The sequence below is a fragment of the Amphiura filiformis genome, chromosome 12 (assembly GCF_039555335.1).
Source record: "Amphiura filiformis chromosome 12, Afil_fr2py, whole genome shotgun sequence".
Lineage (NCBI taxonomy): Eukaryota > Metazoa > Echinodermata > Ophiuroidea > Amphilepidida > Amphiuridae > Amphiura > Amphiura filiformis.
The window spans coordinates 5,658,855-5,671,500 of record NC_092639.1 but is presented as its reverse complement, the minus strand read 5'-3'; the positions used below and the strand labels follow the sequence as shown (position 1 = coordinate 5,671,500).

Here is a 12,646-nt window from a genome sequence, read left to right as displayed (position 1 = left end):
AAAGTCCAGGGGCCCGAGCAAAAGCAAAAATGAAGTAAGGAGGCTAAAGGATAGGTTGGGCCTACACTCTCCAAGGGACCCAGAACCATTGGTTTATATATAGGGAAAGGACATCCAAAATCACATTGAAATTCTGACCCAATTAAAACAAAAATCACCCAATTGGGCCCCAAATGGGTGTTTAGTAACTGTGGTGTACCTACCTCTGTAAATGCCTCTATTTCCCCCAGTACCAGCCCCCACTCCATGTGGTCCTCTGCTTCATACTGACTTTTGTATTCATCAACTTGTCTGCTCAGCTCCTGAAAGCAAACCATCAAGTACAACCAATCAAATTATATCGTCATCGGCAAATTGCTTTGGTTGTCTTTACTCGTCTTTTCCATACAAGAAATGTGCTTCGATTGTGAAGGGTATTTTGCCCCTTAAAAACTGACTTGTGTATTCATTGAGTTGTCTGCTCAGCTCCTACAAGCAACATAGAACCAATCAATGTATATGTCGAGGGTAAGGGCAAGAAACTCCCTATCTGCAATAGCTGCCATTTGGTAATTTCTGTATTCCATATTGTACAAATCTACAACATATGACATCTGGCAGCTATTGCAGATAGGGGTTTCTTTGCCTTGATGCCTTGGTAATACAATGTTCTGGTTGTCTTTGCTTATCTCGTCTAAGAGTACGGTGGTTGTAAGGAATTTTCCTTCATAAAGTGCAATGCAATATTATATTTGTTAGACAATATCGACATGCTTTTTAACAGTATCTGGACAAGAAGCAAATACATGCACACTCATATTCTTCATAGTCTTTCTCCTCTCTCCCTCAGTCCCTCTCTCAGCATATCAGTCTACATGTTCTCACTTAATGTCACTACCACGATTTTTTTCTGGAGGCAACAAGAAATTTTGTGAGGGGGCAAAAATCTAAAAATTTGTCCAAAATTGGCAATTTTTAGACTAAAAGTTGAAAATGTTCAAATGTCTTATTTTGACCAGTGCCCAAGATGAAGGAGTAGCTACTGAGCAAATGCCCATGCATCCCCTCGTCCTTAGTGCTGCCACTACTCTCACTCTCTGTTTTTTATTTTCTCTTTCTCTCTCTCTTTCTCTGTCTCTCTTTCTCTCCCTCTAACTAGTTGTCTTTAGCTGCCACAGAAATAGATTCCGGACTCCTTATACCGCACTGAATAATGATACTGTCCATCATGGAGGAATAATGGAGTGTTTTTGGGTCCTTGTCATCAGCACATAGAAACAAACCAAAATAAGTCTGCTTTCCTCTTCCACATCGAGGTATCATGTGTTGGACAAGTTGCATGAATGGATTCTTCTCAAATACGCTTCCCTTTGACACAATCAGTGCAGTCAGCAGGTGTCGCACACATACATGTACACTCATACAGCAAACATTTCTGTAATCTGGAAAGGTGAATAGCACCAGATTTTGCTCTATGCTTAAAACCATATAGAGGTTGCACATATGACGTATCATACCGTAAATATGGCGGACTACTCAAATGCATTCAACAAAAGCATGATTGCAATCTACTGTGACAGTTTGTCTCACAAACATAACAAATTACACTACGGTCAAATAGGTTGAATGATGACAACATTTGATTGGATGGACTGCACTGCGCCATGATTACGGTGAAGGGCACCGGTTCAAATCCTTTGTTTGGAGCCAAGCGATAAAAGCATGCAGGGCCTCTATTGTAACATTTGCTGAGAACATCGTTAGTATCGGTAGTTAATTCCAATTTTCTTTGTTTTACATCAGTTGTTCAGCTCAAAATTGAAAGGGACATATCTGAATGTAAAAGCTAACATTTTATGGAAAAGAAAGACTGATCTATTTTTTTATGGAAATGTTACAATATGGCTTTAAACAAAGATGGCTGAGAGTCCTGATTAATTGGCAGTGATGCGGTTGAGTGTTCAAACTTGGCGAACTCGCAGTCATCTGGGAAAACACAGCGCATTCAACTTGCCAGCGTTTACGCACTGCACGCTATCTTCCTTCCTTGTACGCCTGCCCTACTTTCAGTTCACTTACGCACTCCCATCGTCATCCCGTTAGAATCGTCTTGCATAAGAGATAGTGATAATCATGCAGACAATAGTTAAGAAAACATTTAGGAGAACAATCAGTATGAACCAAATGCAAAGAGATTAAATTCAAAGAGTACCGACTCAAAATGGCACTGTGCGCAATGCTATGGTGAATCCGCCATTTTGGATTGTCACTCATGGAGGGCAAAAAGTGTACCACCTGCATTTATCAGTCAGAGCCTCAACAATAGTTTGCATCTTTAAGCTTTCACGCTAAAATAGTCTGTGCATGTACAGTAAGCATGTTTTATTGAAAACATTCAAAAATGCTTTACAGTTATTTGTATCCAGAATGTTGATTTTTTTTGTTTAATTTTGCTTTCTCTTTTTTGTGTGCGCTCTGATCGTTCTGTAAAAAGCGCCTTATAAGAAATTTTTGTATGTATGTATTGACACAACACATAAGGGACTGTGCAATAATTATGAGCCCCCGGTGGTAAAATTTCCAAATGGCCTGCCAAAAATCACTTTCCTCCCTCTTGGCCTACCAAAAAATCTTTGTCCCCCCCCCCTAGCACATGCCAAATTTTTGGAATCCCAATCAGCAAACCTTAAATGGTCTAGATATATATTGCGGTGCAGCGATCAGGAAAATTTGCATATTTAATTGTTTCCATTCTCTTTTCTAAGCCTTTTTAGAGCATTCTTATTTAAAAGGTGCCCAATGAATGTGTGCCAAAATTGCTTCCCCCCCTTCTCGGCTGGTCAAAAAGTTCTTTTCCCCTAATTTTATCCTCGCCGGCTCATAATTATTGCACAGTACCTAACACAAACAAGCAATCAAAGTTTACTAGGTGCATGACAATAGAAGTTAGAGGTACACTATTTTAACTACATGAGTGACACACAAACATGGTGGAGTTGGTACTCTTTGGTTCTACCTCATCGGCCAAATGTGAAGAACATGCTTACTTTAGTTAGTTCCTTAACAAGGTCTAGTTTACGTAGCAGCAAACACACCACAATCAGTCGAGCATAATATCTTAGTTTTTTCACCATTAATTCAGGTCTGAAAGAAAGAGGATAATACAGTTAATTAAAGATGCAGATGAAAGCATACAGGTAACTAGAACAGCTTACTGAAAAATCCATGAGAAAAGTGTTTTAATCAATAAGTACTGCTAATGACTAGAACAATATTATGTCAGCAACTATGTGGACTTGCAACAAATCATACATTTCAACTGCATTTTAAAGTCAATAATCAGTATATTGCTATGAAGGATATTAGGCTGTATGCAGACTTTTTATTAGACGTAAAATATTTGATGTAACATATCTACGTTATTTAATCTATTGCCATTCTATTTCCAGTAATGTTTAAGTTCTAACGAATGTTTGATGACGTAAAATCGATAATATATTTCTACCAGATATTATACGTAACATTACTGGAAATAGATTAAAAATGGGACTAGATTAAATAACGTAGATATGTTACATCAAATATTATACGTCTAATACTCGGAGTCTGCATACTGCCTATCTCCAACAATATTTATAAGTTAAGTACATGTGAGTGGATGATGAGATTCAGTACAATGCTGTTCAATACATCTTTTTAGGGAAAAAAAAGCAAGCAAGGATTATTACATGATTTGTCATATTACGGAATACAATGAGTGATGTTGCTGAAGTGTTTCATTGTTGTTGTTGTACTTGAATGATGTTGTTATTGTTGTTGATGTTGTTTGATATTATGAGCATATTTGTCATATTTCTTATAGATGTTTATAGACTAACCCTTTTCAAGTATATCTGAACTATTTTATATCTCATACTAATAAGGTTTAGAACAAAATCTATAATGAAAGACAGAGATAAAAAGAATTTATCGCGTCTGATGTCACTGTCAATTACGATCCTTGATTGGTTTACACAGGTTAATAGCGTAAAAAGAAGGATTATCTGGTGCCGATCGGAGAAAAGGAATAGCATAAAATGGCGAAAAATTACATACTTATAAAAGGCAAAAAGCAACTTTTGTAGGCATTGTTGACATGGTGCCTTCGCGAAAGAAAGTTTCCTACTATAAAGACCTAACTTTTGAGATAGTTTGTATGTTTGAAGGTGCAAAATTAACAATAAGGTTCCCGGTTATACCGCTGCATTCAGCAAGTCATCATCATGACACTTGTAAACAAAGCGTGCTCGAGTTTGATTGACAGATGACGTCAGACGCGATAAATTCTTTTTATCTTTGTCTTTCATTATAATAATTAGAACAAAATCTGGCTGCTAAAACACTCTTCTTAGTCAAGCAAAATGTTTAACTGAGTTTGCTGACATTGTCCTCCATTTTGTTTCATTGGTTTATAATCAGTATTTACTTATTTAAATAAATTTCAAAAATGATTGCACTCCCTAAGTTTAATGTTACATTACTTTTGCTGTATGTGGTGCAATCTTGTAAATTTTACTGTAGTCACAAGTGAAAGCTAAAGCTGGGTAGTTTAATCCTATATGATGCCTTTCAACCACACAGTTATTGAGAGGTTAATTAGAAGTTTTATTTATTTGATATCAGAAAGACATTCTTCATTCAGAATGCAATTCGATATGTCTGATGTGCTCTCATGTCCCATAAAAAATACTGTCGAAGCGCTCAAAAGCGTTCATACCCCATCCCTTAATTGCAGATCTAAATACCATTGTGGTTTGAACAGCAAATTGTTGAAAATCTTTGCTTTGATTTCCACTTACAACTTTCTCACATTGCTGGTTCTTGTTGGAAGGATGTTGCTGTATGCTCAAAGTTGAACTCAAAATAGTGCTGAACCATCTCAAAGCATATTGCTATTCAGTCCATTATAAAGAATGTTGATAAAATGTGGTACAAAACACAACTTATTTAAGGCCTTTCATAAATATACTAAAATATAGTTTGTACCATGTCTACAACACAAAGGTCATACCAATTAAAAATGGGGAGGAGTTTTTGGGACACCCTGTATGCAACATATTTTATTTATGGAAATATTATACACAATTATAGCTCACTTTCATATATGTGACACTACCGAGCTAAGTGACTCGTTTTTATAAGATCAATTTCACATTTTCATCAATATTCTTGCAGGCTACAACATGCTGAAAACTTCATCAAAATATGACTCCTGAAGGGTTCCTAACATAATTTCAAGTTGCTTCCAAATATGATACACACAAAATGTTCAGCACTTCTTTGGACCAAGCATGATATACAGCCCAACCTTCCTTGTCCGGACCTCTTTTGAACCAATCTCTCTGTTATCCAATTGTGGATCCTCATAGGAAACATGTTTTTAAATGTTTTGACACCTGAATTTCATGAGCTCTTAAGTATAAGAAGGACATCAGTGACGTAGCGTCATAGGGGCTCATGCCCCCCCCCCCTCAATCAATTGCAAAATTTAGAAAATCCCATAGCAAAAATTGCCGAAAAATGGCTTGTGCCCCCCCCCCCCAATCAGATCCGGTGCCCCCAATCATGGTCAGTGCCCCCCCCCAATATGATGACCCATGCTACGCCACTGAAGGACATATTTATGTTGCATGAACATGACTCAAATACCATTTTTCAATGTTATTGTTAGTACCCATATTGAGAGTACCCTTCTGTTGTCCTAAATTAAGCACTTTGAACATTCTAGGCTGAATTACATATACTTCATTTATCCGGCTTTACTTCACTTATCCAGCCAATGCTTAGTCCCATCATGGCTGGATAAAAGAGACTGGACTCAATTCAAAAAAAAACACCTCATCTTACTTGATTTTGACATATATCGAGGGGTGAGAGCCAAAAGGCCCTAAGTGCATTTTTGGCTAAAATGATATTTTGGTACCAAAATAATCCTCACAACACTGGCCATCTTATGATTGTATAGCCATAATTAACCTATAGCCACAGAAACTGATATTATCCGCGAAAATGTAAAGCACTAATGCATGAAATGTGTGAGAGCTAGTAGTACAAAACGCCTGTGTCATTAAATGTTGTTTTTGGACTTAGGGCCTTTTGGCTCTGACCCCTCGATATGTATATTTTCAGAATACAGTAATATAAACTTGTCTATTTCAACCACAAATAACCATCAAAACATTGTCGTCATTGGACTATTCCAGTTGAAATCCATACACCCCCATGGAAGACAAGACCTTAATCTTCCACACAGGTACTGTGAATTACAATTTGAGTTACCAGAACAGGTGACTCCATTTGATATTCACACCCCCCATGTAAGAGATTAAGGTCATGCTTTCCATATGGGGTGTATGGATTTCAACTAGAATCGCCCATTTTGGAGCAGACGACACTGAATGGGCGACTCCATTTGAAATTCACACCCCCTGTGTAAGACATTAAGGGCATGCCTTCCATATGGGGTGTATGGATTTCAACTGGAATAGCCCTTTCCCATTTAACCTTTCCATCCAACATGTACACTGAGATGCTGATTTCAATTTATACGCTAGCTAGCATCTCACCCATTTTACAGTCCACTGAATTTTTCAGCAACTTCTGGTGACCATCCAATTAAATATTTGTGACCAGCTATCATAAAAGCATAATTGAATAAACAATAAGCAGTTCTATCAAGCCAATACCTGTGCTATCACTTGTCTCTATCATGCCTGTTAGTAAGGCAATACACCTGCGCCACACTGACTTAAAGCAACACTGCCAATTGCTCATACTAGCAGGCGGCGAGTGGCATGATAGAGCCGTCAACTTGTGAAACCGCCCGGCCGTATGGCATTTTCCATATACTCGGTTAGTTTTGTGGGGTTCATTATCGAACCCCAACGGTTTTAGCTTGTATTTATATTATTTATTAACATAGGCCTATTTGTTTGTGATATTTCAAGCGTTTTAAAATTTCAAAATAATCCCATTCAATTACACGGTTGACGATGAAAATTTACTGAATTTAGAGAATGCACGTCATTCACCACCTGCATACTAGTACAGTAAAACCTCTTATCTGGTCATGATGGGGACAAACATTAATGGCCGGAAAAGTGAAAAATCCAGATAAAGTGAATTAGGAATAATTCTACATTGAATAATGCTAAAATTGGAACAACTAAAGACTGAACACTGACAGATGCTACTGAGGACCCAGCTTGAGGGCTGCATGTATACAAAAGATATGTCCTATAGACCACTTGACATGTGACGTCATTGCTCGGCAGTATCCGTGCGAATTATGGCAATTTCCATCGTTCTTTGCCCTGCAGTGTGTGTACGCATCGTAGTTTGCTCAGGGCAGGGCACATGCATTTTAAATTGCCCACCACATTTCATATAGTACAAGAAAGCCAGCGTAGCAGTTCGTTCGAGCATATTGATAGACGAGTCCCTCGCTTTTGTTGATAAACAATGATGTCATGAAATCATAAACAGGAGAGAAAGGTGTAGGTGCATTCAAAATATGTTTTCCTATGAAGTTCACATGGTCGGATAACAGAGAGGTCCATATAAAAGAGGAGCGGATACGAGAGGTTGAACTGTATTGACTTATAGTTCTGGTCCAACTTCATAGTCGAAAGTGTGAAGCATGATTGGTCTGAAAATTCAAAATGATCCCAGCTATTGCAGTCTACTTCAAAAGCATTTCGAGCAATTTACAATCCTACTTAGTACAAGAGCAGAGGCAATTTAATGAGGATATGGTTTCAAAACTGACTCCTCTCTTACTGTTTTGAGGACACTTTTATGAAGCTACCCGTATTTTAACATTTCAAAAACAGAATCAGAAGCGCCAGTAGGCTATTCCAGTTGCAATCCATATACCCCTATGGAAGACATGACCTTAATCTCCCACACAATTTCATTTGAAATTCACACTCCCTGTGTGGGAGATTAAAGTCATGGCTTCCATAGGGGTGTATGGATTTCAACTGAATAATCCAATACTAGACCTTTTCATTTCCAAGAGCACACTGAAGCATTCAGCACGGGTGTCAACTTTGTCAGAAATTTGTTGACAGCCACAGAACAGTCCGCAAAAAAAAAAAAAAAAGTTACAAGTTATGTTTTTGTGCTTGAGAGAATGAAATGAAGGTGTCTGAGCATTAATGTTTTCCTGTGATTGAAAAATATACCTTTTTCTCTCTGAGAATTTCTTATTCCTATTTTTTAGATATCACAACTAATATGTGTTTACATTCTGAATTGAATATATACCTGGGATATATACCCTTTTTTTTTTTAGTTTTAAATAACAGTTATGGATTTGAACTTTGACTGACAACATTCATATATGTTCAAATAAAATACCTTCTTTAATTAAAAGAATGAATGGGTATCAAATTTAGTATGTCCATATATTACCGGGTTTTGGTGTGAAAATTCAATAGGCCTACAGCTATTCAAAACAATTTTCTGTGTTTGTTTATTTGTTTGCCTCTTGTTTTCTAATCAAGCGTTCCTTTTATAGATTGCCCAGCTTCAAGTTGGTCAGTATCCTGATATCAATATACATGAGGCTACAGGTGGGATCCATGCAAAAATTGATTCCAATTTCTTCATAAACACTAACTATACTGTTTCGAAAAAGTGAATCTGACAGTTTGCACATAGTAGCACTTTTAGTACAGGGCTCGGATAGAGACGTTCTCACATATTTTTTGTGGGACCTGAGAGCACATCATACATACTGAATTACATTTTGCCCTTCTGATATCAAATAATTTGGATTATTTTTTTAAGTCGCGATATAATACACATTTTATGGCAAATAATTAAATATTGATATTTTTGAAATTTAACAGTCCTCAAAGTAATCTTGTAAATTTTGGTAAATAAGGGAACAGTATGACTTCTATTTAATGACCTCGATGCTGCTTTTTTGATGTTTGTTATTTATGAACTACCAGCTAATTGATCAAACTTAATGGTAAATTTGTATTGGTCAATATCATTACAAGCAAAGAGGCAATTAAGGGATGGGGTATGAACGTTTGGACACTATTTATTGTGGGACTCTGATGCATTCTGAATACTAAGAATGTCAAGAATTTTGATTTTTTGAAATTCGCAATGTAGTACACATTTTATGACAAATGATTAAAAATTGATATTTTTGATATTTAACAGTACTCAAAGTAAACTTTATAAATCTGATGATTTATACTTAAAGTATAAGTAGGTGGGATTAAAAGCCGACGATCAATTGAAAATTTTGACCTTTCGTATTGAAGATATAGATTTTTGTCCCAAAACAGCAAAAAAAATTAGGTCTTTTTGGGGAAAAAATCCATATCTTCAATATGAAAGGTCAAAATGTTTAATTGATCGTCGGCTTTTCCTTCCAGCTAAACACACTTTAAAAATATATCATTAGATTTATAAAATTTACTTCGAGGACTGTTATATATCAAAAATGTGAAAAATATCAAATTTTAATAATTTGTCATAAAATTTGTATTAAATCGTGAATTTCAAAAAATTAAAATTATTTGATATCAGGAAGACATGCTTCGTATTCAGAATGCAATTCGATACGTCTGAGGTGCTCTCATGTCCCACAAAAAAATACTGTCGAAGCGCTCAAAACGCTCATTCAGATCCCTTAATTGATTTCATAAATAATAAGGATCAATTAAGCATCGATGGTCTAGTGGCACTTCACTCCCTGGCCGATCGAAAGATCTAACCAATTTGGTTCTATTGCCTCAGCCTCTTCCAGAACATTTTTTTTAAATACTTTTTTTTTTAAATTTACATCAAACGTCCACCCGTGAAACAGGATTTTTTTTCATCGCATTACCATCATCATACACCTGATCTGTAATATTAGCATTGTTCCCAATTGTCAAGATGTCTGCCTGTATCCAGGCCAAACAAAAGTGTGTCAACTAAGTATCTCCTTCTACGATGTCTTTGGGATGGAAATGGGTATCACATTTGACCCCATTTCTTGTCAAGTTTCCAGAGTGTGAAATTGCCTTGTCTCTTAGAGCCATCATCAATTTTCAAGATTTGTTATTGCTTTGTTTGCTCTCTTGTTACCTTATGTGCCAAGGGTTCTACAAAACTGACAAATTGGGCAGTGCATCCTGCCTATTGGGCTATTCTATTTGAGATCCTTACCCCCTGTGCAAGATTTATACAGTTAGTCTTTAATCAAGGTTGTATGGTTTCAAATAGAATAGACAACTGGGTAACTTCTATTTGAAATACTGCAGTTGGAGCAGACAAATTGGTACAACCATATGTGATGCGATCAAGCAAAATCTAAATCAGTTGGAACTCGGAAATATTAAGTTTTGATTTCCTTATATGATAGTAAAAAGCCTTTGCAAAGCTGTATTGTGCAGAAAACCCCATTGAAATTGGGTAACAAGTTCTAAAGATATGAGCAATTAAAGAGTTTCCAAAACAAAGGGAAACAAAAGGAAATATTACCTTTGTTTGGCTATATCTCAAAATCAATATTTCCGAGTTCCGACTAATTTTGCTTGATCGCATCACATAGGAGTATGGGTTTCAAAATAATTAACCCTACACCATTTTTCAACCTGATGTGGCAGTGACGTCAATTTGTTGAAGCAGCTGTATCGCCCAAGCATCTTTAAGCGTGTGCGTGTGTACACTAGTGCTTTGAGAGAACGCTAGCGATTTGAGGCTGCGCCCAATGACATGCAAACTGACATCACTGCCACATCAGGGTGGAAAATGGTATAGCCAATTCATCTGAAAAACATACATTCCTCTGAGGAAGACTTTTAGAATTTTACACAGGGGTAACAGTTTTCAAATGGAATAGCCGATACAACACATGTGATTGAGACTGTCTGATGTTTTCTTATGACTCTATTATTGTCTCTATACACAAACAGGTCAACACCATGATGGCAAGTTATGAATATGCAGGAGGCTACAAACGACATGGGAAAAGTTATCAAGTTTGGTGTGAAATTGACATTTCCCACTAGAACAAAATATTTTCACAATTTTCTATTTGTCAGTTTGTCTTGATAGAATCATCTACATCCACAAAATGGTCAAATACAATGAACCAATCAATACATACAAGATCCGGGGCTAGGGGAACTTAACTGCTTCTCTAGGGACAGGATTCCTGTGCTAGGAGAAACATGACAGCGAAAGTGGAGGGAGACAGCATATAAAGCGTCATAAAATATTGGTGGGTCATAGAATTTTTATACCAAAAGTAGGGGGGTCATATTTTTTTACACCAAAAATAAGGGGATTAGAAAATTATTATGGGCTGATGACTCAAATTTTTTTAACATGCTATGCACATTCTTTTAACTTACAATCAAAATGTGTGCACAAGGGAAACATGAAATTGATCTCAACAATATCTTTGACCAACTCATCACGCCCTCTACGGTGCATCCTGTCACCTATAAAAGGAAACAGTCAGATGTGATGAGTTGCCTGTCTGATAAAACCACTAGTGTAGTGGTGAAACATCACTGAAACGTGAGTAAATCACCATCAAATTTAGTTAGAATTGTTCATAAAGAACAAAATTCACAGTTTAAATCAACATTCCTAATGAACTTGTTGGAGCACGGTGGCTGAGCGGAACAGGCCTGACTCATAATCGGAAGGTTGCGGGTTCGAGCCCCGGCGACACCATCGTGTTGTGCCCTTGAGTAAGGCACTTTATCTCAATTACTCCACTCCACCCAGGTGTATAAAAGGGTACCAGCATTCTTAAATGCTGGGAAGGTAACAGACTCGCTGTGGAGGAGGTGTAGCGATCCCCTTATAGCAACATTACATGGAGGAGTCTGGCCCAATCGCCAATGAAAGAGAGATGGGCACTCCGTTCACTGTTTATACAGGATCGTCTCCTTTACCTTTTTTTACCTAATGAACTTGTTCAAAGATATGAAATTGACTGCACACATAGACATTTTATACAGAAGGGTTGATCAAATGGGAAAGGAAACACAGCATTCTTCACCTGAATTGTGTTAATTTCTCCATTGCCTGTGGTGTAAACATTGATCAGACCTAATGAATATGTATGAGGCTACAGTTGGCATGGAAATAGGGTATCAAATTTGACCCATCTCAACAAGTTTGTAGTGTGTCAAATTGGGTTCTGTTACCTGGAGCGATTCTAAACGATCCAACTGGTTTCTTTATTACGTTCCTCATAATAGATGATACTAGTATTTGACATAGCTAAGTCAGGTACCGCGTGAGCAAACTCAAAATAGCGCAAACAGCGCGAGCGTACACAAAAGAAAATAAGCGATGTCGCCAGGTCTGTACGTTGTACCGGCGTCAGCTGAATTCGAGTACACTTAGAGGGCACAGGCATGGAAAATTCCAATCTGTGTATTAATAATGTATTGGGGTTAACAAACTGTTCCCCTGATAGATGAGCATGTTGTGGATCCTAGTGTCTAGGATCATCACAATATTCAGCTTTACACAAGTTAAATCTATATCATTCATTTGAAAAAAATACCACATTTATATTGCAGATTGAATTTATACAGGATGTCAAAAACAAGTTGTATCAAATCTATTAATTTCTGTAGTTCCACCGCTATATACC

General features: G+C 37.0%; 1 protein-coding gene across 2 annotated transcripts in view; it reads right to left on the bottom strand.

The window, feature by feature from the left end:
• The window catches only part of LOC140165700 (protein SCAI-like), a 167,899-nt gene that overhangs the window by 39,175 nt on the left and 116,078 nt on the right, over nucleotides 1-12,646 (bottom strand). For both annotated transcript variants that reach the window (XM_072189009.1, XM_072189010.1), the window contains exons 5-6: nucleotides 3,027-3,123; nucleotides 204-302 (exon numbers count right to left, since the gene is read on the bottom strand). In XM_072189009.1, coding sequence (XP_072045110.1) covers nucleotides 204-302; nucleotides 3,027-3,123 — 196 coding nt within the window. The remainder of the gene's footprint in view (nucleotides 1-203; nucleotides 303-3,026; nucleotides 3,124-12,646) is intronic.